We start from the raw sequence: 24842 nt of genomic DNA on the forward strand, positions 1-24842 counted from the left end.
TTAATGAAAATCGGTCAATAGATAAGTAGAATGGAAATTGAAATGGCAGGATGACAGGTTTCAGCCTGATGGGGTAGGAACATACATGGAGATGTGTAGAAGTCAGTATGCAAACAAATATTCCTTATGCATTATATATATATAATTTCCTCTTTTCTGATCATAATGGTACATGTATAACCCTTCTCTTATGTTTTGTTCACATAAGCTTAAGTGTTTTGCACTGATCCTTATTTTTATTTGCAGATCGATCTAGATACCATTGATGTGAGCAACTTAAATCGTCAGTTCTTGTTCCAAAAGCAACATGTTGGGCGCAGCAAATCAGAAGTGGCACGGGAATCTGCTCTCAGGTTCAACCCTAAAGCTAAAATAACTGCATATCATGATTCCATCACAAAGTGAGTTGCACCAGGACTAATTGTTGCACAGTTGTTAGGGTCACAGCTAAAAAAGTATTATTGCTCTTCAATGATGTTATGAAAAAGAATGTAGGCAAAGTGAACATTTGAATTATGGGGAACACTGTCCAGGTTACGATAGTTAAACGTAAAGTACACATAGTTGTTTATTTTGATCTTAGTGTTTTAGTTATTTAATTCATATGTCTTCCATCCATTGAAGAGAAACTGCAATTTTGCTCTGTTTCTTATTTTCATTCTTTCCAACTCAGCAGCCTAACCTGAACCATTTTGAAGGTGCATTTGACCTGTTCCATGAGGGTCATATTGAAGGCGAGTGATATTGGGTTAGTAGTTTGTGAAGTTAAGAGTGCAGCGTAGAAGGCCTTTGACTGGTCCCATTGCATGTTGAGGACGTAATGACGATAGCCTTTGACCTGGTTAAAAGGTGGTGGTTTCACAGTTGTAGTAAAGATACATTTAACCTGACCTGTAAGGATCAGTTCAAGGCCAGTGAGGTCAAGGGTACACCTTTTGATTCTATCCATAAGGGTATATTAAAGTCATATGTCATTGTTGTGAACTACTTGTGACTTGAAGGCCATTGATGTCAGGATTGTAGTGAAGGTAGGGTCTTGGAAGGCTAAAACTCCAACTGACTTACTGACTTCTCCCTTTCATTGCAATTAAAGTGTGATGGAACTTGAGAAATTTTTTTTCACTCTGCCCATTGTGTAGTGAGTTCTGCTCTTCATGTTTCCAAATAAGTCTCTTTATCAACATTAATCTCAGGCTGCAGCTTGCACCCTTTAGCCACTTCAGCTTATGAATGGGTTTCATTCTGGACCCTGTTTGTGAGTTGTAAATGTTCATATCTTGTAAAATATAAAGAAATACTGAATTGAAAATTTGCAAGAAATCAGAGTACATTACTATACCTACCTGTAATATGTAATAATATAATGACTATTTTATTCTGAAATTAATGTAGTTAATAAAACATCAGATTAAGGAACTTTTATTGAAAAAATACATATGTAATTGCCATGAGTGCTGATGCTGGTCTTTGCAGAAGGAGTTGTACCTAGAAGTGGATGCTTGAATTGAAGATGCTCTGTAAACAGATGAGGATGGCTCTGGTTCACATGGGGTTGGCTGTGGCTTCCTTGATGAAGAGGTTGATGGAATTGATTTTTGCTTCGTTGGTGAAGAGGTTGATGAAGTTGATTATGGCTTCCTTGATGAAGAGGTTGATGGAGATGGTTTTTGACTCCCTTGATGAAGTTTGCTCTGGCTCCCTTGTTGAAGCGATTGATGGTTAGTTCTGGCTCCCTGATGAAGAAGTGAATGGAGTTGGTTCTGTCTCCCTTGTTGAAGTTGGTGATGGAATTTGGTCATGGTTCCCTTGGTAAAGAGGTTAATGGGATTGGCTGTGGCACATGTTGTTGAAGACCTTGATGGCATTGGTTCTGCTTCCCTTGCTGAAGAGGTTAATGGGATTGGCTCTTGCTCTCTTGTTGAAGTTTGTAGGATTAACTGTGGTGTCCTTGTTGAAGAGGTTGATGGAGTTCGTTCTGGCTCCCTTGGTGAAGAGGTTGATGGGATTGACTGTGGCTTCCTTTCAGTCTTCCTGAAATACCTTTCAGGGGGAAGACTGGGCAGTAGCCTTCATTTCACAGTAGATTTCTATGTAACAGGTTAGAGAATTACTGAACCCCCTTCTGTAAATCTTGAGATGTTAGGGTTTTTTTCTTCAAAAATAGCTACATCCTAGCCTCTACATACCTGAAGGCTTCCACTAAATCCATAGTTGAGAACTTCTTGAATGGTGGAACGTCAGTGACATCATCATTATATTATTTTAGAAACAGATTTCCTCACCAAATACACCATTTCTGGATACACTGTATTTGACAGTGAAAGGAGAAATACATTAGGCAGTGGTGTCTTGCTCATTGTTAAAGCATATCAGAATTATCTGCTGGAAAATTTTATTTTTAGACATAATTGACTTCATTTCTGTAGAAATCAGAGAAAAGTTTCAAAATGAATTAACAGTTTGATTAGTTTTTAGACCACCAGCACAAATGCCAGGGGTAGACAAAAGACTGTATGATCAGATAGCAGAAATTATGGGTGAAAATGATCCAGTCATTTTAGGAGATTTTAACATACCATTATCTATGTGGGAAGAATCCCTTTCCAGTAGCCTGGGGCATGGGCTTTACCTAAATCTGCTTGATAGTGCCCCAATACATTTAGTTGATATACTTATGTGCAATGAGAATTTATTAGGTTTAGCTCTAACTACAAATGAGGATCTCATTAACAAGTATGAAGGGATAGGAAAGTTTAGTACAAGTGATCAGTGATGAATTAATTTAGAGTAACTTTCCCCATTGCCTGCACTGCTGGTCAGCAAGAGTAGCAAAATCTGCCAAATTTTAAAAAAGGGAACAAAATTCTTGGATTTTTGGGTAAGCTATCAAATGTAAATCCAGGGAAAGTATCATTAGTCTTTAAGTCACTTGTGCCTCCCCATTCTGAATATTGTGTTCAGTTTTGGTCATCCTACTGGAGGAAAGACATTGACAGAATGGAGAGAGTACAGAGAGATGCCACCATGATGATTTGCAGACTGAGAACAAATCCTTTCAGAGCCAACTAAATGACTTAGATTATTAAGTTAAAAAAAGAGAAGGTTAAGGGGTGATCTGATAGTTATTAAAGATTATCAAAGGCTTCAATAATCTTGATCCAATGACTTACATAGGGATTGATTTGTCTGATTTCATTTGTAGTAATGGTTACAAACTCATGGGCAAACAGTTTACCTTGAATGAGGCAAAATACTTTTTATTCAATAAAATTGTTAACACATGGAATGATTTACCAGTTAGTGTAGTTGAAAGTGGTACCACATATATGTTTAAGCATAGACTTGATAAACATTTTGCTTCAAATTCATGACTGAGGCACCTCAGCTACATGAAAAGTTTATAATTTTTTTCTATTTTGAATGTGAATGTACTTCTACTCTTAGCACACTGATATGTAATTTCACATCTTTTCCAGTGTCACACATGGCTTCGAAGGGACCCATTGGTCTGTTACTGTTTGAATTCCTCTGTATTAATTTGTATTCCACTGCACCCTTTTGGTCTCCATTTCAGTCAGTTCATGATTGGAGAGCCCTTGAGAATGAGAATCAAGCAACATATCATCAAGATCGAGCTGCTTGCTCATGTCCACTACATTATTTAAGTCACATTATGAACAGTGCCCTCTAATTCCTTAGATATATTTACGAATGAGTGTTTGTAAAAGTTAATTTCTTCAATGAAAAAAGCAGTTTGTTTGTATAATTCCTCTGAGATTGAAAAAAATGTTAGCTGAAGTGAGATGAAAAAGTGGATGTAGTCAATTAGTGTGCAGTAGATAAAGAGTTAGTAGAAGATGGTGTAGATAAGTGTAGAGAGTTTTGAAAGGTGCTTGATTGAAATAATTCTGATCCATATCTGTCTTTCAGGCCCACATATGGAGTGCCATTTTACCAAAAGTTCACACTAGTAATGAATGCACTGGATAACAGAGCTGCACGGAACCATGTTAACCGAATGTGTTTGGCAGCAGGAATTCCTTTGGTTGAGAGTGGGACAGCTGGGTATCTGGGGCAAGTTACAGTGAGTAAAAGTAGTTGCCATTCTTTGAAGTATGTTATCTCATTCCACATCATGTTCACACGTATTACTTTACAGTATCGTGGCTCATGTAGAATCTCCATATATACATATTTCATATCTGGATCCTATAAGTGTCACCATAAATAACGTTGGGGACGGGGGGCTGGGCCTCTGGGGGAATGTCCTCACCTGGCCTCGTTCTCTGTTCCTTCTTTTGGAAAATTAAAAAAAAACGAGAGGGGAGGATTTCCAGCCCCCCGCTCCTTCCCCTTTTAGTCGCCTTCTACGACACGCAGGGAATACATGGGAAGTATTCTTTCTCCCCTATCCCCAGGGATACTTCTATACACCTCTATACTTAAAATAATCATGGAAAATATATAATAATGCTCTTGGTTACTGATACATCCCCAGGATATATGACGAAAAGGAGCATAAAATATTTTGAAATTCACTTCATTTAAAAGCTCAATTGAATGCCATAAAGATGAGTAAACATTATTTTAAATCCAGATTTGTATTCAGTATGAAAAATACTAATTATAATGAGGTTTTGAAGGAAATCCATTTTTCTGAGAAAGTTTTTGGCTCTAAAAACTTTTTCTTCCAAAATTGAAATATAAAATATTCAAACACTTCTATACTTGAAATAATCATGGAAAATATATCATAATGCTCTCGGTTACTGATACATCCCAAGGAAATATGATGAAAAGGAGCATAAATTATTTTGAAATTCAGTTCATTTAAGAGCTCAATTGAATGTCACAAAGATGACTAAACGCTATTTTAAAACTAGATTTGCATTCAGTATGAAAAATACTAATTATAATGAGGTTTTGAAGGAAATCCATTTTTCTGAGAAAAATGCCAAAAAATCAAGGTAATAGTTCAGGGTATTTTTTAGCTCCAAAAACTTTTTCTTTCAAAATTGAAAGATAAGATATTGAAACACTTCTATACATGAAATAATCATGGAAAATATATAATAATGCTCTTGGTTACTGATACAACCCCAGGAAATATGACGAAAAGGAGCATAAAATATTTTGAAATTCACTTCAATTAAGAGCTCAATTGAATGCCATAAAGATGACTAAACATCATTTTAAATCCAGATTTGTATTCAGTATGAAAAATACTAATTATAATGAGGTTTTGAAGAAAATCCATTTTCTGAGAAAAATGCCAAAAATTCAAGGTAACACTTCAGGGTATTTTTTGGCTCCAAAAACTTTTTCTTCTAAAATTGAAATGTAAAATATTCAAACACTTCTATACTTGAAATAATCATGGAAAATATATCATAATGCTCCCGGTTACTTACACATTCCCAGGAAATATGACGAAAAGGAGCATAAAATATTTTGAAATTTACTTCATTTAAGAGCTCAATTGAATGTCATAAAGATGACTAAACGTTATTTCAAAACCAGATTTGTATTCAGTATGAAAAATACTAATTATAATGAGGTCTTGAAGGAAATCCATTTTTCTGAGAAAAATGCCAAAAATTCAAGGTAATAGTTCAGGGTATTTTTTAGCTCCAAAAACTTTTTCTTTCAAAACTGAAAGATGAGATATTGAAACACTTCTATACTTGAAATAATCATGGAAAATATATAATAATGCTCTCAATTAAAGATACATACTCAGTAAATACGATGCAAAGACAAGAAAATATATTTTTTTTTTTTTTTTTTTTTTTTTTTTTTATACTTTGTCGCTGTCTCCCGCGTATTGCGAGGTAGCGCAAGGAAACAGACGAAAGAAATGGCCCAACCCCCCCCATACACATGTACATACAAACGTCCACACACACAAATATACATACCTACACAGCTTTCCATGGTTTACCCCGGACGCTTCACATGCCTTGATTCAATCCACTGACAGCACGTCAACCCCTGTATACCACATCGCTCCAATTCACTCTATTCCTTGCCCTCCTTTCACCCTCCTGCATGTTCAGGCCCCGATCACACAAAATCTTTTTCACTCCATCTTTCCACCTCCAATTTGGTCTCCCTCTTCTCCTCGTTCCCTCCACCTCCGACACATATATCCTCTTGGTCAATCTTTCCTCACTCATTCTCTCCATGTGCCCAAACCATTTTAAAACACTCTCTTCTGCTCTCTCAACCACGCTCTTTTTATTTCCACACATCTCTCTTACCCTTACGTTACTTACTCGATCAAACCACCTCACACCACACATTGTCCTCAAACATCTCATTTCCAGCACATCCATCCTCCTGCGCACAACTCTATCCATAGCCCACGCCTCGCAACCATACAACATTGTTGGAACTACTATTCCTTCAAACATACCCATTTTTGCTTTCCGGGATAATGTTCTCGTCTTCCACACATTTTTCAAGGCTCCCAAAATTTTCGCCCCCTCCCCCACCCTATGATCCACTTCCGCTTCCATGGTTCCATCCACTGACAGATCCACTCCCAGATATCTAAAAACACTTCACTTCCTCCAGTTTTTCACCATTCAAACTCACCTCCCAATTGACTTGACCCTCAGCCCTACTGTACCTAATAACCTTGCTCTTATTCACATTTACTCTTAACTTTCTTCTTCCACACACTTTACCAAACTCCGTCACCAGCTTCTGCAGTTTCTCACATGAATCCGCCACCAGCGCTGTATCATCAGCGAACAACAACTGACTCACTTCCCAAGCTCTCTCATCCCCAACAGAAAATATATATATATATATATATATATATATATATATATATATATATATATATATATATATATATATATCCCTGGGGATAGGGGAGAAAGAATACTTCCCACGTATTCCCTGCGTGTCGTAGAAGGCGACTAAAAGGGGAGGGAGCGGGTGGCTGGAAATCCTCCCCTTTCTTGTTTTTTTTAATTTTCCAAAAGAAGGAACAGAGAAGGGGGTCAGGTGAGGATATTCTCTCTAAGGCCCAGTTCTCTGTTCTTAACGCTACCTCGCTAACGCGGGAAATGGCAAATAGTATGGAAAAAAAAAAAATAAATAAATAAATAACAGCATGGTTTTATGGGTTCTTGATGCGAGAAACAGCGGGGGGCCGGAAATCCTCCCCTCTTGTTTTTAATTTTCCAAAAGAAGGAACAGAGAACTGCGCCAAGTGAGATATTCCCTCAAAGGCTCAGTCCTTTGTTCATAACGCTACCTCACTAACACGGGAAAAGGCGAATAGTATGAAAAAAAATGTTTATGTATATGTATGTACATGTGCATGTATGGGCATTTATGTATATTCATTGTATATTTATTATACTTAATCGTTGTCTCCCACATCAGTGGGGTAGTGCAGGGAAACAGATGAGGAATGGCCCAACCCACCCCATACACATGTATATACATAAATGCCCACACACACAAATATACATATATACACATGTACGCATTCATACTTGCTGCCTTCATCCATTCCCATTGCCACTCCACCACACATGAAATAACACACACACACACACACTCTCCCCCCCCCCCCCCCCTTCTGATGCAGGAAACAGTGATTAAGTATAATTAATATAAATGAATAGAAAAAGAGACGAATTAAAAAAGATAATGAAAGAAAATGAAAAGGTATGATGTAAGAAAAAGAGCTATATGAAAAAATAGAATGAAATACAGAGAAATTACTGCTTCACATAAAAGACAACATTAAGTAATGTAAAACTAAGCTTGGAACAGAACCCAAAAGTGCTATGTAATTGTATTTTTTATAGTAAAAAGGCCTGTCTTTTTGTATTAGATTATAGCAGATAAGAGTATTGTATTGCATATGTTAAGAGATTCAAGAAACACCTAAGCATTACTGGAATGCTGAAAATTATTGAGCATCATGAGCATGAAAAGCGTAACTTGCTCCTCATTTGAGTCCCATTTCTGATTAGGTGATTTATATGCCTCCAAGCGACCAGGAGGTATTTTCTTCTGATTCACAGTAGTCGTTGTTGCTCCATAAAGACCTCTAACCTCAAGGAGTTAAAGTATGTTTCCATCACACTTATTGATATTTTGTTTATGTTCCTTGGAAAAATTCAGGATTTGATGAAATTGTCCCCTGACAGATCACTTTTTCCCTGAACTAGTCCATTAGAATGGGGTATACTGTATCATGAAAGGTTGAAAGAGCTCAGTTTGTACTGCATAGAAAAAAGAAGAGAAAAAAGCATTGTGATTCACACATGGCAGCAGGTGGAGGGCACCAAGAAGAATATCATGGATTTAAAAGCACATCTGATAGGAAGATGATTACATATATGTTCAAGTAATACCTGACAATAAAAAGAGGTATGAGAGTCAATACCAGGAGAAATAGAAACTGTAAGGAACATCTGCCATAACATTTACAAGATGAATTGGTAAATGGCTGAGGTTGATCCCTGTTGAACCTAGGATCAACAACAATGGGAGTTGTGTGCCAGTGATGAGAAATGGTATTATTCAACAAGTAAATTAAGCTTGTGATTGGTGCTGCCCTGCTAGCTTTGCCATCTTGGCAAAATCTCATCATGGGCACTCACCACTTATTTTAGCAGATGAATCTACCTTCTTGATTTGATAATTTTCTTGTATATGTTGTGCAAACTAAGTATAAATTCTCCTATTTGTTCAAAGATATAGTGATCCTTCTTCATTTTTGAGACGAATTTAGTCTACGAATTTAGTTTTGGGTAGATGTATTCATATTATAGTAAGTAGGAAATTACTGGCTATGCATTTCCTGTTTTGTATTGTGATGATAGGTTGTGAATGCAAAGCATCTCCCATTATGACATGTAATGGCGGTTATAGAATACTTATTTTAGTGTACTAACTTTGAACAGGTTATCATTGCATCATGATTGATTTTTTGAACAGGTTATCAGTGCACCTCAATTGATTTTTCCGTAGGTGATTCAGAAGGGCTTAACCGAATGCTATGAATGCCAACCAAAACCTTCTCAGAAAACCTTTCCAGGCTGCACCATTAGAAACACTCCATCAGAACCCATTCACTGCATTGTGTGGGCAAAACATCTTTTCAAGTAAGTCTTTTTGTTTCTGGTGGAGAATTGTGATTTGCATTATTTCTCCCACTTTAAAAGTTTAATATTAGGGGTTGTGGTTTCAGTGAATTATATGTGATGGCTAGAGATTGAATGTGAATAAATAGGCTCTTCTTTCTTCAGTTCCTGGTGTTACCTCACCAATGTGGTATACCTCAAACAAGTAAAAATGTAAATGTGTGTGTGCGTGTGTGTGTGTGTCAGAAGTGGAGGGGACAAGAAGAAAGGGGGGTACCAAACTGGAGAGAGAAGGATGGAGTGAAAAGTATTTTGAGTGGTCAGGCATTGAACATGCAGGAGGGTGAAATGCTTGCCCAGGTTAGAGTGAAGTGGAACGAAATGGTTTACAGGGGACGACATGCAGTCGTTAGACTGACTCATGGCATTTGAAACAGCCGGGAGATGCCATATAAAGGCTTGTGAGGCCTAGTTTTGGATAAGGGGCTGTAGTTTCAGTGCATTATGCATGACAGCTAGAGAACAGATGTTGGCAAGTGAAGCCCTTCTTCGTATGTTACTAGGGCTACCTCTCTAACGCAGGAATAGGCAAATGTATGGATTTTGTTTTTCATGTTTCATAACTATTTTATTTATCAGTGATTAGGTAGTAGTCAGTAGGCAGCCAATAACCAGGGAGGTATGTTACCAGTGCTACCCGCCTAGGTATCAGGAGGGCTAGTGACATCTGCATAGAGAGCCAGCACTTAAGTGGTTGTTGAGTTGCACTCCTCTGACCTAGGTAGCTATCTTTTCTTTCTGCCTCACAAACATGTGGACTACTGGCATTCTGTCAACGTGCAGTCTTTCATTGTCATTTGTAACACGTGACACAACACTTAACTCAAACAGCTTATTCTTCATAACTCTCGATTTTCTTGTGGTGAGCATTATGCACTAGCCCTGTCTTTTGGCAAATTGGTAGGAGCAGTAGATAGAAGTAGTAGGTAGGGACATTTAGGCAGGAGCACTGTAGTGGTTGTCAAGTTGCATTCCTCTGATCCAGGTAGATGTCTTTTCTTTCTACCTCACTAACATGTAGACTACTGGCATTCTGTCTACATACATACAATCTCTCTTTGTCATTTGTAACACTTGACAACACTTTACTCACACGGCCTGTTCTTCATAACTAGATTTTCTTGCGGTGAGCACTGTACACTAGTCCTGCCTTTTGGCACAATGGTAGGACCAGTAGATAGAAGTAGTAGTTAGGGACATTTAGGCAGGAGCATTAGGTAGAAGTAGTAGGTAGGAACATTGGCTAGATATAGGAACATTAGGTAGGAGCCTCTGCAAACAGTGCACTAGAGTTGCCCTCTTCCAGTGGCCTGTTAAGGGTGAGGCACTAAAGGCTAAGAAGTGGCACTGGAGTTCTTTAGTTATGGAGACTTGTTTGCTGTGGGAACCCCTTTAAGGGAGTTCCAATTGGAACAGGCATCATAGATGTAGATAGATAGATAGATGATTACCTTAAGACCAGTATCTGTGAGAGTCCAGATGTTACTGAAGACCTTTCTAAAGGCTTCTGCAACCCATGTGTGTGCCACTTCAGGGAAATATAACCTCCTCTGGAGTAAGACATTCTTTGACAAGACTGTCCTCCCAAGGTGAATTTTCATGTGGTACAACCTCTTGCTGGCAAATTTCCGGTAATGCACACAATATATATATATTTTTATTTTTATATTTGATTGTCATTTCCCGCTTTAGTTAGGTAGTGTCAGGAAAGAAACGAAGAAAGACACATCCTTTTACATACACACACATATATTTTTTTTATTATTTTGCTTTGTCGCTGTCTCCCGCGTTAGCGAGGTAGCACAAGGAAACAGACGAAAGAATGGCCCAACCTACCCACATACACATGTATATACATACACGTCCACACCCGCAAACATACATACCTATACATCTCAATGTATACATATATATACACACACAGACATATACATATATACCCATGTACATAATTCATACTGTCTGCCTTTATCCATTCCCATCGCCACCCCGCCACATATGGAATAACAACACCCTCCCCCCTCATGTGTGCGAGGTAGCGCTAGGAAAAGACAACAAAGGCCACATTCGTTCACACTCAGCCTCTAGCTGTCATGTGTAATGCACTGAAACCACAGCTCACTTTCCACATCTAGGCCCCACAAAACTTTCCATGGTTTACCCCAGACACTTCACATGCCCTGGTTCGATCCATTTGACAGCACGTCGACCCCGGTATACCACATTGTTCCAATTCACTCTATTCCTTGCATGCCTTTCACCCTCCTGCATGTTCAGGCCCCAATCATTCAAAATCTTTTTCACTCCATCCTTCAACCTCCAATTTGGTCTCCCACTTCTCCTTGTTCCTTCCACCTCTGACACATACATCCTCTTTGTCAATCTTTCCTCACTCATTCTCTCCACTAGGAAAGGTGGGTAGGATTTCCCAACCCTTGCTTCCACACATTTTTGTCAACTTTTGCATCACCCAAAAGATCAATTGGGTAGTGTTATTTCTCCAGTCTGCATGGATTTACATAATTTCATTATTTTTTGATATATAAGAGCCAGGTGAAGTGATCGATCATTGTGCAGTGTCATACAGAGGTTGCTTTTCTTCAGTTGTGGGACTTAGGAAGAAAAGACATTTAAGAAAAGACTTTGTGTATGGAGTGATATATTTTTATTCTTTTTATGTTTGCCTTCAGTCAGCTGTTTGGAGAAGCTGATCCAGATGAAGATGTGTCACCAGATTCAGCAGATCCAGAGCAGATAGGAGATGCTGGGCAGATAGCACTTGATGCTGAAGCAAATGATAAAGGAAATGTTGACCGTATATCCACACGAGGATGGGCTGTGTCACATAGATATGATGCTGAGGTACGCCATTTATATACAGTACATACTTCCCTCCTTAGGAGTCTCTTCTATCTTTATGATGCACCTGCACTGTTGGGGAACCTGACCACAACCAGCTGGAAGGACCATGGATCATAAAGTGTAGTGATGTATGTGCATGTGTGGGGAGAGTGCAGGGAGGTTGTGAAGTAAGAGTTTTGTTTCTGTTGTTGTAGGCACAATGTGTATGTGTATGTTCATGGGATGTGGTGAAATTATGTTTTTAGTGTTGTGGGGATGAATGTTGTCCAGAGCATAGACAAGAAATAGTGATTTGTTTTTGTTTTGGGAAGTGTGGCTTCATATGGATGTACTTAGGATAGTGTGGACTTTAAGACTGAGTTGGTAGGGCATTGTGTATTGCTTGTTAGGTAATTTCAGTGTTTATATGATTTTTTAGTCTTGTATTTGTTGGGGTTCTCTTGGGGAGAGGGAGCTGAAGTCTGAGGCAATGGTAACTTTTTCATTTCTTCCTTGGGGTTTATAGTTAGTACTAGAGAGGTCGGGATGGCAAATGTATGGTGCTGTTGAATGGAATTTGGTTCTAAGCATGTTAAGGAGGAATTGTATTGGGAGGCTTTCAGTTTGGCTGTGTAGATGTTGAGTACTTGTGATCGCTAGGCAGCCAGTGATTGTTCTGAGTGCTCTGTTGTCTGTGGCTTGCAGCTTTCATAAATTTACTTTTGAAAGTGTAGAAGACCATGTTTAGGTTAAAGTGGAAGAAATGTGTATGGAAGTTGCTAATGGATTTTTTCTTGTCTAGTTCTAGTACCAGCTAGTGTTCTGAGAACAGTTAGTTTATATGTTTACTTTGTTTTGATGCTTGTCATACTTGAAGCATACGTTATGCCCAGAATTGCAGGCATTTTGTTGAATGGGAGTGTTGTCCATTTAAGGTGAATGGAAGATGTTGCTTGGATTTGTGTTTTTCTGGGGTTAAAAGGATGATTAAAAGCTTTTGTTGTTGGTGATGGGCTTTGTTCCAATTGTGTAAGGTAGTGCTGCATGTTTGTTGTTGCTGCTGTGGTGTATAGCAAGGTAGAGTGCTGGTTGTTGCTGCTGCTATGGTGTATAGTAAGGTAGTGTTTCATGTTTGTTGATGCTGCTATGGTGTATACCAATGTAATGCTGCATGTTTGTAGCTGCTGCTGTGGAGTATAGCAGGGTAGTGCTGCATGTTTATTGTTGCTGCTGTGGTGTATGTATACATATATGTATACATACAATATATGTGTGTCTAGGTGTTACTTGTGGTTACACTATAGATAAAGATTCACGTAAGATGAGGTTGTATCTTCATTATTGGATGAAAAGTAGAGTCTAATTAAGTAACTTCACTCTAAAGGATTCCATCATTTCTCTGTTACTGACTGTTGCACAGCCTTGAAGATGCAGGAGATGTGAAGAAAGGCTTTTGATATGAAAATTATGCATACCAGTGTATTTTCTCTTCCTAGCACTACCTCACTGTTGTGGGAAAGAAAATTTATGAGAAAATCTGCATGCCTTAGAATGCTTCTCTATGAAGGATGAGAGTGGTGAGACCCAGAAATCTTCCCCTCCTCTGTCATCACTTTGTATAAACTTACACAGATTAGGAAAAACAAGGAATTTTTCTCAAAGACTCATTTTTTGCTACTACCTCACATAAGTAGGTAAGATGAACATGTATGAAAAATAAAATATTTAAGTATTGTGTTGTAGGGATGAGTGTTGCCCAGAGTATAGACAGGAAATTGTGACTCATGTATGTCTGAGTAGTGTGGCTTCATATGCATGTACTTCTCATAGATTAAAAGTTAACAATAAATGGTGAGTCACTTGCTGTGGTTTTCTTGACCATCTCATCATCATTTTACAGTTCATCTAGCAGGGGCTAAAAAGATCTAGATCAATACTCAAAGGTTGTCATTTATTTATATTTAAAGTTTGGCGAGTTCTGTGAATTTTTAACTCTGTATGATTGATTATTTTCCTTTTTGCAGAAATTGTTTATGAAGCTTTTCAACGATGATATTCACTACCTTCTTTCCATGGACAAATTGTGGGAGAAACGGAGACGACCAGTGCCTCTTGAGTGGGACAAATTGCCTGATACAGGTACAGAAGATTTTCTCGTTTGTTAGTGTATACTCTTCCTTTATTTCCCAGACCATGAGGTCTTTGTGGTAGGTGATTGTGGTAGGTGATAGTTGGATTGCAGCCAACGACCAGGGAGATATATTACCACTACTACCCACCTGGGTATTGGGAGGGTTAATAACAGCTGTGTAGTGAGCCAGCACTTTAATGGTTGTCAAGTGCACTCCTCTGACCTAGGAAGCATTTTTTTCTTTTTCCCCCATTTGCAGACTTCTGGTTTTCTGTCCACAACAAACAGTCTCTCCTTGTCGTACATAACACTTGACAACATAACTAACTCAGCTCATACTTTGTAACTCAAGATTTTTATGCGATGAGCACTGTGTGGCAGCCCTGCCTTTTTGCAAAATGGAAGGAGTAGGTAAAAGTAGTAGGTTGGAACATTTAGTCAGGAGCATTGGGTAGAAACATTTGTTAGTAATAGTAGTGGTAGTAGGTGTGAACATTAGGCAAGAGCATCAGGTAGAAGTAGTAAGTAGGAATGTTAGGTAGGAGCCTCTGCAAACACTGCACTAGAGTTGCCCTCTGCTAGTGGCCTATTAAGGGTGAGGTACTAAAGCTACGATGAGGCACTGAAGTTCAATAGTCATGGAAACTATTGCTGTGGCCACCCCCTTGAGGGAGTTCCTGTGAGGATATAGGTAGATAGATAGATGGGGTCTTTGAATCCATTGTAATGCAGTAAAGATCTGTTACATACAGCTTAGCTTTAAATATGGAATTTACAAGATAAGTTATGGAAGGAGACAGCGACAAAGTATAATAATGATAATAATGATACATTATTGTTCATTAAGTAAAAAAAAAGATACAGTAATGACAGTTGCTGTTGTATGACCAGCTACATGGAAAGGGATTTGTTCCTCTCTAGGAACAGTTTGTCAGTTTTGGATTATACATGGCTCAGTCCAGAAAAGGATATGCAAGAGCTTACTCCTGTTTCGTACATTGTATTAGACACAATTGTACATTTTCATTTGTTTTATTAATTTTGTGTTTTTTCATTACAATGTTATTTAGTCTTCACACTAGTTTACACTTGCTGTTTATGTAGTATTACTGAGTGTAAAAACCTATTTACACCACTTTTTACAGTGTATCACTGTCTTCTGACCATGATTAAACATGATCCATGTAGCTGAGCTAGAGTGATCACAAGAAGCACTTTGTTTCATCCTGCATGGCTCCCAGCCTCCTCTCTTATCATATACTTCAGTCTCACACTCCTCCATATGTATGTCACAGGAAAAAGTTTTGTCCTCATCAGATCATTCTTTGAACACTTGATTTTTTTGGAGGGTGTAATTATGCTCTGACATTTACATGGATGTTGGGCTTATGTGGGAGGCAGAGGGCTCTGTGGAGCTGACACACAACTGTCCACCATGACAATACTGGGGATAATGAGGTTTGTAGTTATCTACAGTGACTTTTCCCATGTTTTGTTTGTAATCTTAGAGCAGCCAATAGAGTGCCAAATGCCTACTGAATTCAACTTGAGACAGGGAGGCACTGTCCTACATTAAGGACAATAGCACTATACCACACCTCCTTTGATTGAAATCGGTTGCACCAAAGGGGTTAAAAGATGTTGAGGGCAGATAGTTTTTTCCTCAAACCTGATTTTTGCTCTGTTAGATTTTAAAGGATGTATGCACTTTTCCCCTAAATGATCCAAGCTGAATCTCAGACTGGCCTCTTAGTGGCCAGGACTATTTCTGGTTGTTTGCCAACCATACACCATGTGTTCAGTTGCCTCAGGGACTGGGATGGAGACAACAATTTAGTGATGGTTTCATATTGAGGGACCTCAAGATGTTTTTATGGTGAAGTGATTAGACTGTCCATCATAGGATACAGCTGCTTTGACAAGACAGGGCTGTTTAACATGCATTCTCACAGTGCTAGAGTATAGAAACCAGTATCCAAAATGAACCTAGTTTTCCATTTTAGATGTCATAGATGATGGTGAGGGTTTGATTCAAGACCAGCGGCCATGGACCATCACCCAGTGTCGAGACATATTTTCTGGAGCTGTTGGTAACCTGCACACCAGACTTGAGGTAAGACAGTTGTTATTTATTTATTTTGCTTTGTCGCTGTCTCCTGCGTTAGCGAGGTAGTGCAAGGAAACAGACGAAAGAATGGCCCAACCCACCCACATACACATGTATATACATTCACATCCACACACGCAATATATACATACCTATACATCTCAACGTATACATATATATACTCACACAGACATATACATATATACACATGCACATAATTCATACTGTCTGCCTTTATTCATTCCCATTGCCACCCTGCCACACATGAAAATAACCACCCCCTCCCCTTAAATGTGCGCAAGGTAGTGCTAGGAAAAGACAACGAAGGCCACTTTCGTTCACATTCAGTCTCTAGCTGTCATGTAATAATGCACCGAAACCACAGCTCCCTTTCCACATCCAGGCCCCACAGAACATTCCATGGTTTACCCCAGACGCTTCACATGCCCTGGTTCAATCCATTGACAGCACATCGACTCCAGTATACCACATCGTTCCAATTCACTCTATTCCTTGCATGCCAGATATTCCATCTGCTTCCTGTTGATTATGTTAATAGTTGGATGTGCACCATTTCTAACATGGAAATTCCACAATTGCTTTTTGTGATATAATCATATACTCAAAGCTTATGGTGACTTTTCTTTCAATATCACATTTATCATTTTTAGTATTTGAAAAACTGTCCCCTGTATTATAATATGTTTTTAGTATTTGAAAAACTGTCCCCTATATTATGTATCCGACAATATGTTTATGGTGACCATTCTTCATGATAAGAATGATTGCTAAAGAAAGATATAATTTCCCCCCACAGGATCAGCCAGAGGGTGATGAGCTAGTTTGGGATAAGGATGACAAAGATTGTATGGATTTCGTCACTGCATGTGCAAACATCCGTGCTCACATATTTGGAATTCCTCAGAAGACTCGTTTTGATGTAAAGTGTGAGTTTCATTGAAGGTTACTGCTTAGTTGGAGTGAAAACTGCACCTTAAGTGCTAAATTATTTTTATAGCTCTTTACTGTTTCCTTGCGCTACCTCGCAAACGCGGGAGACAGCGACAAAGTATAAAAAAAAAAAAAAAAAAAAAAAAAAAAAAACTAGAAGTGTCAAATGCTGGAGCAATGAAGTCCAAAGTGTATGCTTGTACCATATGTCATTCATTGAAGTCTCTTTCGAGATGTTTATCCATGGTCCACATGGGCTGGCAAAATTGCAAATAATGATTTTTGCTTTATGAAATTTTCAGCCGGAAAAGTGAAAAATGACCATAATTTGAATGTATAAATCTGCATCTTAGGGCCTAAACATTATCAAAGAAAAGAATGTTCTTATAAATCGTACCCTTTTCCTCCCTGGGCCATCCTGTTAGCTTCTGAATTTTATTTTACAAATACTTCTCTTTTTTTCTTGAGTACTTGTCTGCTGTTTCCCACTTAAACAAGGTTGTGACAGGAACAGATGAAGAATGGTCACATTTGCTCACTTCCATTCATTATCTGTAATGTACTGTGCACCAAAACCTCAGTCCCCCATCCACAACCAAGTCCTACTGACCTTTCTGTGGTTTTCCCAGGCCAGTTCACATGCCTTGGTTTAGTCCATTGACAGCATGTCGCCCCCAGTACATGACGTTGTTCTAATACACACTATCCTATGTATTGTATATATGTATTGAAAAAAATCAGATTTGGGGTAAGAGATTGCACATGAGTGGAAGTAGATTTAAAACATATGAAGATGGAGAATATTGTTCCAAAATAGAAAAGAATTCTTAGGAAAAGTGTAATTTATGGTAGATTCTCCATGAATGTCCTTGCCTCACAGTTAATCAAAGAAGGTCTCTTTTGGGAGTCTTCTTAAGGAAAAGTGAAAAAAGTTCTGAACCTTCAAATGCTTTTCTTTCCTACAGCCATGGCAGGCAACATAATCCCCGCTATTGCCACCACAAATGCCATCATTGCAGGACTTATTGTGTTGGAGGCTGTGAAGATTCTTCAGGGACGCATCAGTGACTGCAAAACAGTATGTTGGTGATAAGAATGTTTGTTAGTTTTGTGGGAAATTGCATTGATATTTTCAGGGTTTTGTATTTGCTATTTGGAGTGGGGTCCTTGAAAAGACTGTGATGCTTTCTGGCCTTCGATGATGATGTGGCCTTGCTGAGGGTGGCTTCATTACTTGCAGTGGGATCACTTAAAGGTGTAACACTGTGATACCATATATCACTAATTATTTTTCATATTAGTTCATAAGTTTTATCCTTTGTGAAGTTGTACTAGGAGCAGATGAACAGCAGACCTACTAACTAACATCCAATCATTCTTTTGTATAATTCACTAAAACCAGAGCCCACCATCCACAGCCAATCCAGGCATGGGTAAATTTCTTGGTTTAGCCCATTGACAGCTCATTACCCTACAAAAAGAAAAGAAAATAATGCAAAAAATGGAGAGGTATGATAGTGAAAATAATATGTCTGAGAGACTTGAAGAAGGTGCTGAAAAGCTTTGGAAACATGGAGAGCATGAGTGAGGTGGGTGACTAAGAGAGTATACATGTCAGACATGGAGGAGACAAGGAGAAGGGGGATATTGAATGGGAGGTAGAAGGATGAAGTGAAAGGTGCATTGAATGATCAGGACTTGAACTTGTAGGCTTGTGTAAGGCATGCATGGGATAAAAGTGAATATTGTTTACAAGGGTCAGCATGCTGTCATGGGGATGACATTGGGCATGTGAAGCAGTTAGAGAAAATCATGAATGGGAGGTGAATCATTTAGTTGCTGTTTTCTGATGACATCTCTGGTGGTAGACTCCAAAGGGAAACTAAGAAATTGGAAACAGAATTTTGTTGTGCATGAAAGGAGCAAATTGAGGGTGAAAGTGAAGAAAAGCAAGGTGATGAGGTACAGCAGCTAGTCAAAACTGGTTGTTTTGAAAGTGAAGCTTAATGGGAAGGTCATGGAGGAAGTTAATTGCTTTAGGTACATGGGAGTGGAATTGGCAGTGGAAGATGTTTGAGGGCAGAAATGAATTATGGATGGGCAAGGGGAAAACATCCTGAATGCACTAAAGAGCTTGTGGAAGGAAAAGTCAGTGTCTTGCAAGGAAAAGATAGGTATGTTTGTAGGTATAATGCTGAAAGTATTGCATTGATGAGAGTTTTGGTCTGTAAATGATAAAGAGTGGAAAAGGGTGGGCATGTTTTGAATGAGATGCACAAGGACATGCAGTTTGAGAAGGGTTGATTAAGGAAGGATTTTCCCCCAATGTGGCTTAGGCAAAATATGTCCCAATCATGGTCATCTCTTATGAAGGGATTATAAGAATAGAGATATTAATAAGAGCCTCTGAAATGTTTATAGACTTGACTCTTAAAGGCTAAGAGATTATAGGAAGTGGGAACAATAAAAGAAAGAAGAGTTTCAGAGCTTGGTTGTTGAAAGGAGATGGTATCATAGTGGCTAATCCTTGTGTGACTGCATACACAGAAACTATGGAAAGCAGAACTCAGACATTTGTTTTGAGTCCAAGCCTTTGTGACAGGGACACATACATACAGCACACAAGAGCAGTAGCCAGAATATTACCGGCAGAATAGGGAGAGGGTATTGGCATCAGGGCAAACAGAGAGGGATGGTTGGAGAGTGGTGGTGTCTGGAGGATTAATAAGATAGAAAACTTATGTTTTTCTATTTTAGAAATTGAAATACAAAAGGGGGCCGTGTGTCCCAGCTCCTGTCCCCTTTAGCTGCCTTCTATGAAATGCAGGGAATATGGAATTAGAGTTCTTCCTTCCCTACCCCAACAAGAGAATGGGTGTGAGCAGACGTGGCCTTTCTTCTGTTCCTGGCACTACCTTTCTGAAGTAGGAAACTGCAATCAAGTATCAAAAAGAAAAAAAATTGATTTTTCTCCCACTTAATAATTAGGTGAAGGATGAGAAATCCCTATATGTGACCAGTACTCCATACTTAGGCAAATTAATCTCTTCTAGGTATGATCTGCTCACAAGGGAAATTATTATGGCACCCATACTGTATAACAGCCCCTGCATTTGAGAGTAATAGAATGGACAAAAGATATAGAAACTACATAATTGATTATGTCTGATATTCAGTTTTAGAACAGAAATGTCTAAATGTGAAAATTACAAAGAAAGTATAGTTCTACAAAATGAAGATATGATTATGAAAAACTGCTAAGTAATGCTATCGGAATGTTTTCGGATGATACGATGCTTCCAGCTCCAGGGCCACATACTGAGCATACGTAGCCATCAACTGTAACCTGTCGTTCAGCTGTCACTTGACCAGCAGATAAATTTTCCCATAAGTAAACAACTGTTTTCGCTTACCCTTGTTTCATAGCAATGGCTTTGATTTCAGAAATAAATGTTCAACATTTACAAACATACGCTCACTATTTCTTAAGAAGAATAATGAAAAACAAGTGAATTGTGCATGTACAAGTGTGATATATTTTTGCAATGCTATTCCCATACTTGATACACAGTTTTTCACATGCTTAATAAGTTTGTTGACTTTATAGTTTCTAATTTTGTTTTCTTGTCAATGATTACAATTTTAGTTCATGAGGATTAACCTCTTCCCCCATTCCCAGTAAATTATAACCATAGTCATAATAGAGTTGAGACCAGTTCATGAGTAGTGGGCTCCATGCCCATGGACCTGTATAGAGCGTAGAGCAAACAAGGAGTAAACGATTTCGGTTGTAGATTTTTAACAGCAGGCCCAAATAAACTGGGTGTAGTATATTTACTAAATCTGAAATTTGAAGTAAAAGCATAAGGTATAAGCAGGATCTCAGTCACTCTGAATACTTTAGTTTTACTTCCACTACAGTCTTTAACCTATTTTCTGTCTGTAATTACTAGATATCTTCATATTACTAACTGTATTTATTAGATATCTTCGTATAAAGACTTTTATAAAGCTTTTCATGTTTTGTTTTTGCAGGTATATTTAAATAGAAAGCCAAATCCAAAGAAACGACTTTTGGTTCCTTGTGTTCTTGACAAACCAAATCCAAAGTGCTATGTTTGTTCAGAGAAGCCTGAAGTGTGTGTTCGGCTGAATGTTGAGAAAACTACCGTCAAAACGCTTGAGGAGAGAATACTGAAGGCAGCTCTTAACATGGTTGCTCCAGATGTGGAAATATCAGATGGGAAGGGCACTATCCTCATCTCTTCAGAAGAAGGAGAAACTGAAGCCAATAACAACAAAATGCTTAAAGTAAGCAACTGCTCTCTCTCTCAGGTTTGACAATACAGAACATCTTGAAAGTATCACATTCTGCATATGTCAGTTTGCTCCTGAATACTTACACCTCTTTTTCCAAAACCTAAAGTAATATCCTCACCATATTTAACCATTTCTTTTGCAGTTTGTTTTCTTGTACCTTCATTTGTACTGCTTAATACCTCTCTGATCAAGTAGTCCTAAACCATACCTTATACTTCTACCTGATGGTAAAATTTTTCAGATTTTCATGTGTATTTTTTTGTGATATCCTTGCAACTTGAATCTTTGTTTTTACTTTGTTCTCCATCTCTTAGATTCTAGTCTTAATTGTTGTTGCATTAACTCTAAGTAACTTCATTTTGTTACTTGCAGTAATATTCTTGAACATACTTCATTTAAAGTGACCTGAGTCCTCTTATTATCAAAGTGGTTGTTTGGTTACTATAATGAAAGTTAGAAAATAAGTATGAAAATATAGTTTGGCTTGTAGACAGGAATCAAAAAATGGGTTATCAGAAAATCATATGTAATGTTGTCAGGAGTGAAGAGATATTGATGCTTTAACAAACCAGGCATGGACCCTTGGACCCACACCCAAGGTAAACCAGGTGGTAGCTGGTGCCATTTACTTACCCATAAATGTTACAGTGTTCCAATATGCAACATTATTTTGTGTCATAAATCATACTTTTTAACACGTATTTGTTTTTACAATAGGTGTTTACTGAATGTTGAGAGAGATAACACAATAGATACTACATGATGAGGCTTGGCCAGCCTTCAAGTCATCACACTCACTCATGTACACTACTTACAAAGAGAATAAGAAACAACTTCATGTCATTTAAGTCATCATTAAAAGAAATTATGAAATGTACTTCATGGTGAGGTGCCTGAGGATTGGCGGAATGCATGCATAGTGCCATTGGACAAAGGTAAAGGGGATAAAAGTGAGTGCTCAAATTACAGAGGTATAAGTTTGTTGAGTATTCCTGGGAAATTATATGAGAGGGTATTGATTGAGAGGGTGAAGGCATGTACAGAGCATCAGATTGGGGAAGAGCAGTGTGGTTTCAGAAGTGGTAGAGGATGTGTGGATCAGGTGTTTGCTTTGAAGAATGTATGTGAGAAATACTTAGAAAAGCAAATGGATTTGTATATAGCATTTATGGATCTGGAGAAGGCATATGATAGAGTTGATAGAGATGCTCTGTGGAAGGTATTAAGAATATATGGTGTGGGAGGCAAGTTGTTAGAAGGAATGAAAAATTTTTATCGAGGCATGTGTACGTGCAGGAAGAGAGGAAAGTGATTGGTTCTCAGCGAATGTAGGTTTGCGGCAGGGGTGTGTGATGTCTCCTTGGTTGTTTAATTTGTTTATGGATGGGGTTGTTAGGGAGATGAATGCAAGAGTTTTGGAAAGAGGGCAAGTATGCAGTCTGTTGTGGATGAGAGAGCTTGGGAAGTGAGTCAGTTGTTGTTCGCTGATGATACAGCACTGGTGGCTGATTCGTGTGAGAAACTGCAGAAGCTGGTGACTGAGTTTGGTAAAGTGTGTGAAAGAAGAAAGCTGAGAGTAAATGTGAATAAGAGCAAGTTTATTAGGTACAGTAGGGTTGAGGGACAAGTCAATTGGGAGGTAAGTTTAAATGAAGAAAAACTGGAGGTAGCGGATGGAACCATGGAAGCGGAAGTAAATCATAGAATAGGGGAGGGGGCAAAAATTCTGGGAGCATTAAAGAATGTGTGGAAGTCGAGAACATTATCTCGGAAAGCAAAAATGGGTATGTTTGAAGGAATAGCTGTTCCAACAATTTTATATGGTTGCAAGGTGTGGACTATAGATAGAGTTGTGCAGAGGAGGGTGGATGTGTTGGAAATGAGATGTTTGAGGATAATATGTGGTGTGAGGTGGTTTGATCAAGTAAGTAATAATAGGGTAAGAGAGATGTGTGGTAATAAAATGAGTGGTTGAGAGAGCAGAAGAGGGTGTTTTGAAATGGTTTGGTTTGGATTTTCACCCCCTCCCCCACCCTATGATTCATTTCCGCTTCCATGGTTCCATCCGCTGCCAGATCCACTCCCAGATATCTAAAACACTTTACTTCCTCCAGTTTTTCTCCATTCAAACTTACTTCCCAGTTGACTTGACCTTCAACCCTACTGTACCTAATAGCTACTTGCTAACGCGGGAGACAGTGACAAAGCAAAATAAATAAATAATAAATATGCTTCTAGTGAATTTTTAAAGGCCATGATGACATGTTTATCGATTCATACATGTAAAGGCTTTAGTTGACAAGAGCTTCATCATTGTTTCATCAAAATGTTCAGGTGGAAGCTTTTGAAGTGAAAGATGATATATTTACCTTATCAGATCAGGTGGAGAGAATGATTGGTAGAAATGTGACCATGCATGGGAGGTAAAAAGACAGGGTACAGGTTTAAAATCAAAGTAGGGTAGGAAAAATCTACTGGTGTGAGTTTGAAAAGCATTTTTCATGGGCTGTTTTGTGTAGAATCACAAATTTAGATGAGTTCTCCACAAAATATATAATTCACAGTGTTATAATAACCAGATTTGATACTGACCTTTTTCCACAGGACTTCAACATATTGGATGGAACTCGCCTAAATTGTGATGACTTCCTCCAAAACTACACTGTCACAGTTAGTGTGTTGCATAGGTCAGTGTACTAATTATCATGAATATTGAAATACTTGTAGATGGGCAGTAGTAAATGATATTGATGTTGCCTGATGTTCCCTTTCACATTCATCGAAGACAAGCATAAAGATGAGGCCAGCAGCAAGACCTGTACCACTAACCACAGTGGAAAATGCTGCATGTATACAAATTTTCTGTGACAAGGATAGCATTACTACTAAGTTAGTAAAGCTTTGTTGTTTTGTTGTTTTTCTTCTGACAAGATTTTTTTTCGTTATGTTGATTAGATCCTTGAAACATTACTTAGAGTATTGTTTAAAAAAATATATATAGGGGATAGGGGAGAAAAGATACTTCCCACGCATTCCCCGCATGTCGTATAAGGCAACTAAAGGGTACAGGAGTGGGGAGCTAGAAACCCTCCCCTCCTTGTATTTTAGCTTTCTGAATGGGGAAACAGAAGAAGAGAGCAGAAGAGGGTGTATTGAAATGGTTTTGTCACATGGAGAGAATGAGTGAGGAAAGATTGACAAAGAGGATATATGTGTCAGAGGTGGAGGGAGCGAGGAAAAGTGGGAGACCAAATTGGAGGTGGAAGGATGGATTGAAAAAGATTTTGAGTGATCGGGGCCTGAACATACAGGAGGGTGA

General features: G+C 38.4%; 1 protein-coding gene across 1 annotated transcript in view; it reads left to right on the forward strand.

Annotated features, from left to right (window-relative positions):
• The window catches only part of Uba2 (Ubiquitin-like activating enzyme 2), a 40312-nt gene that overhangs the window by 2046 nt on the left and 13424 nt on the right, over positions 1-24842 (forward strand). The window contains exons 2-11 of the mRNA XM_071693235.1: positions 247-401; positions 3931-4084; positions 9001-9134; positions 11864-12035; positions 14039-14153; positions 16149-16258; positions 17070-17199; positions 18169-18281; positions 21239-21514; positions 24128-24210. Of these exons, the coding sequence (XP_071549336.1) occupies positions 247-401; positions 3931-4084; positions 9001-9134; positions 11864-12035; positions 14039-14153; positions 16149-16258; positions 17070-17199; positions 18169-18281; positions 21239-21514; positions 24128-24210 (1442 nt within the window). The remainder of the gene's footprint in view (positions 1-246; positions 402-3930; positions 4085-9000; positions 9135-11863; positions 12036-14038; positions 14154-16148; positions 16259-17069; positions 17200-18168; positions 18282-21238; positions 21515-24127; positions 24211-24842) is intronic.

Source organism: Panulirus ornatus, chromosome 55, assembly GCF_036320965.1.
Source record: "Panulirus ornatus isolate Po-2019 chromosome 55, ASM3632096v1, whole genome shotgun sequence".
NCBI classification, from domain to species: Eukaryota; Metazoa; Arthropoda; class Malacostraca; order Decapoda; family Palinuridae; genus Panulirus; species Panulirus ornatus.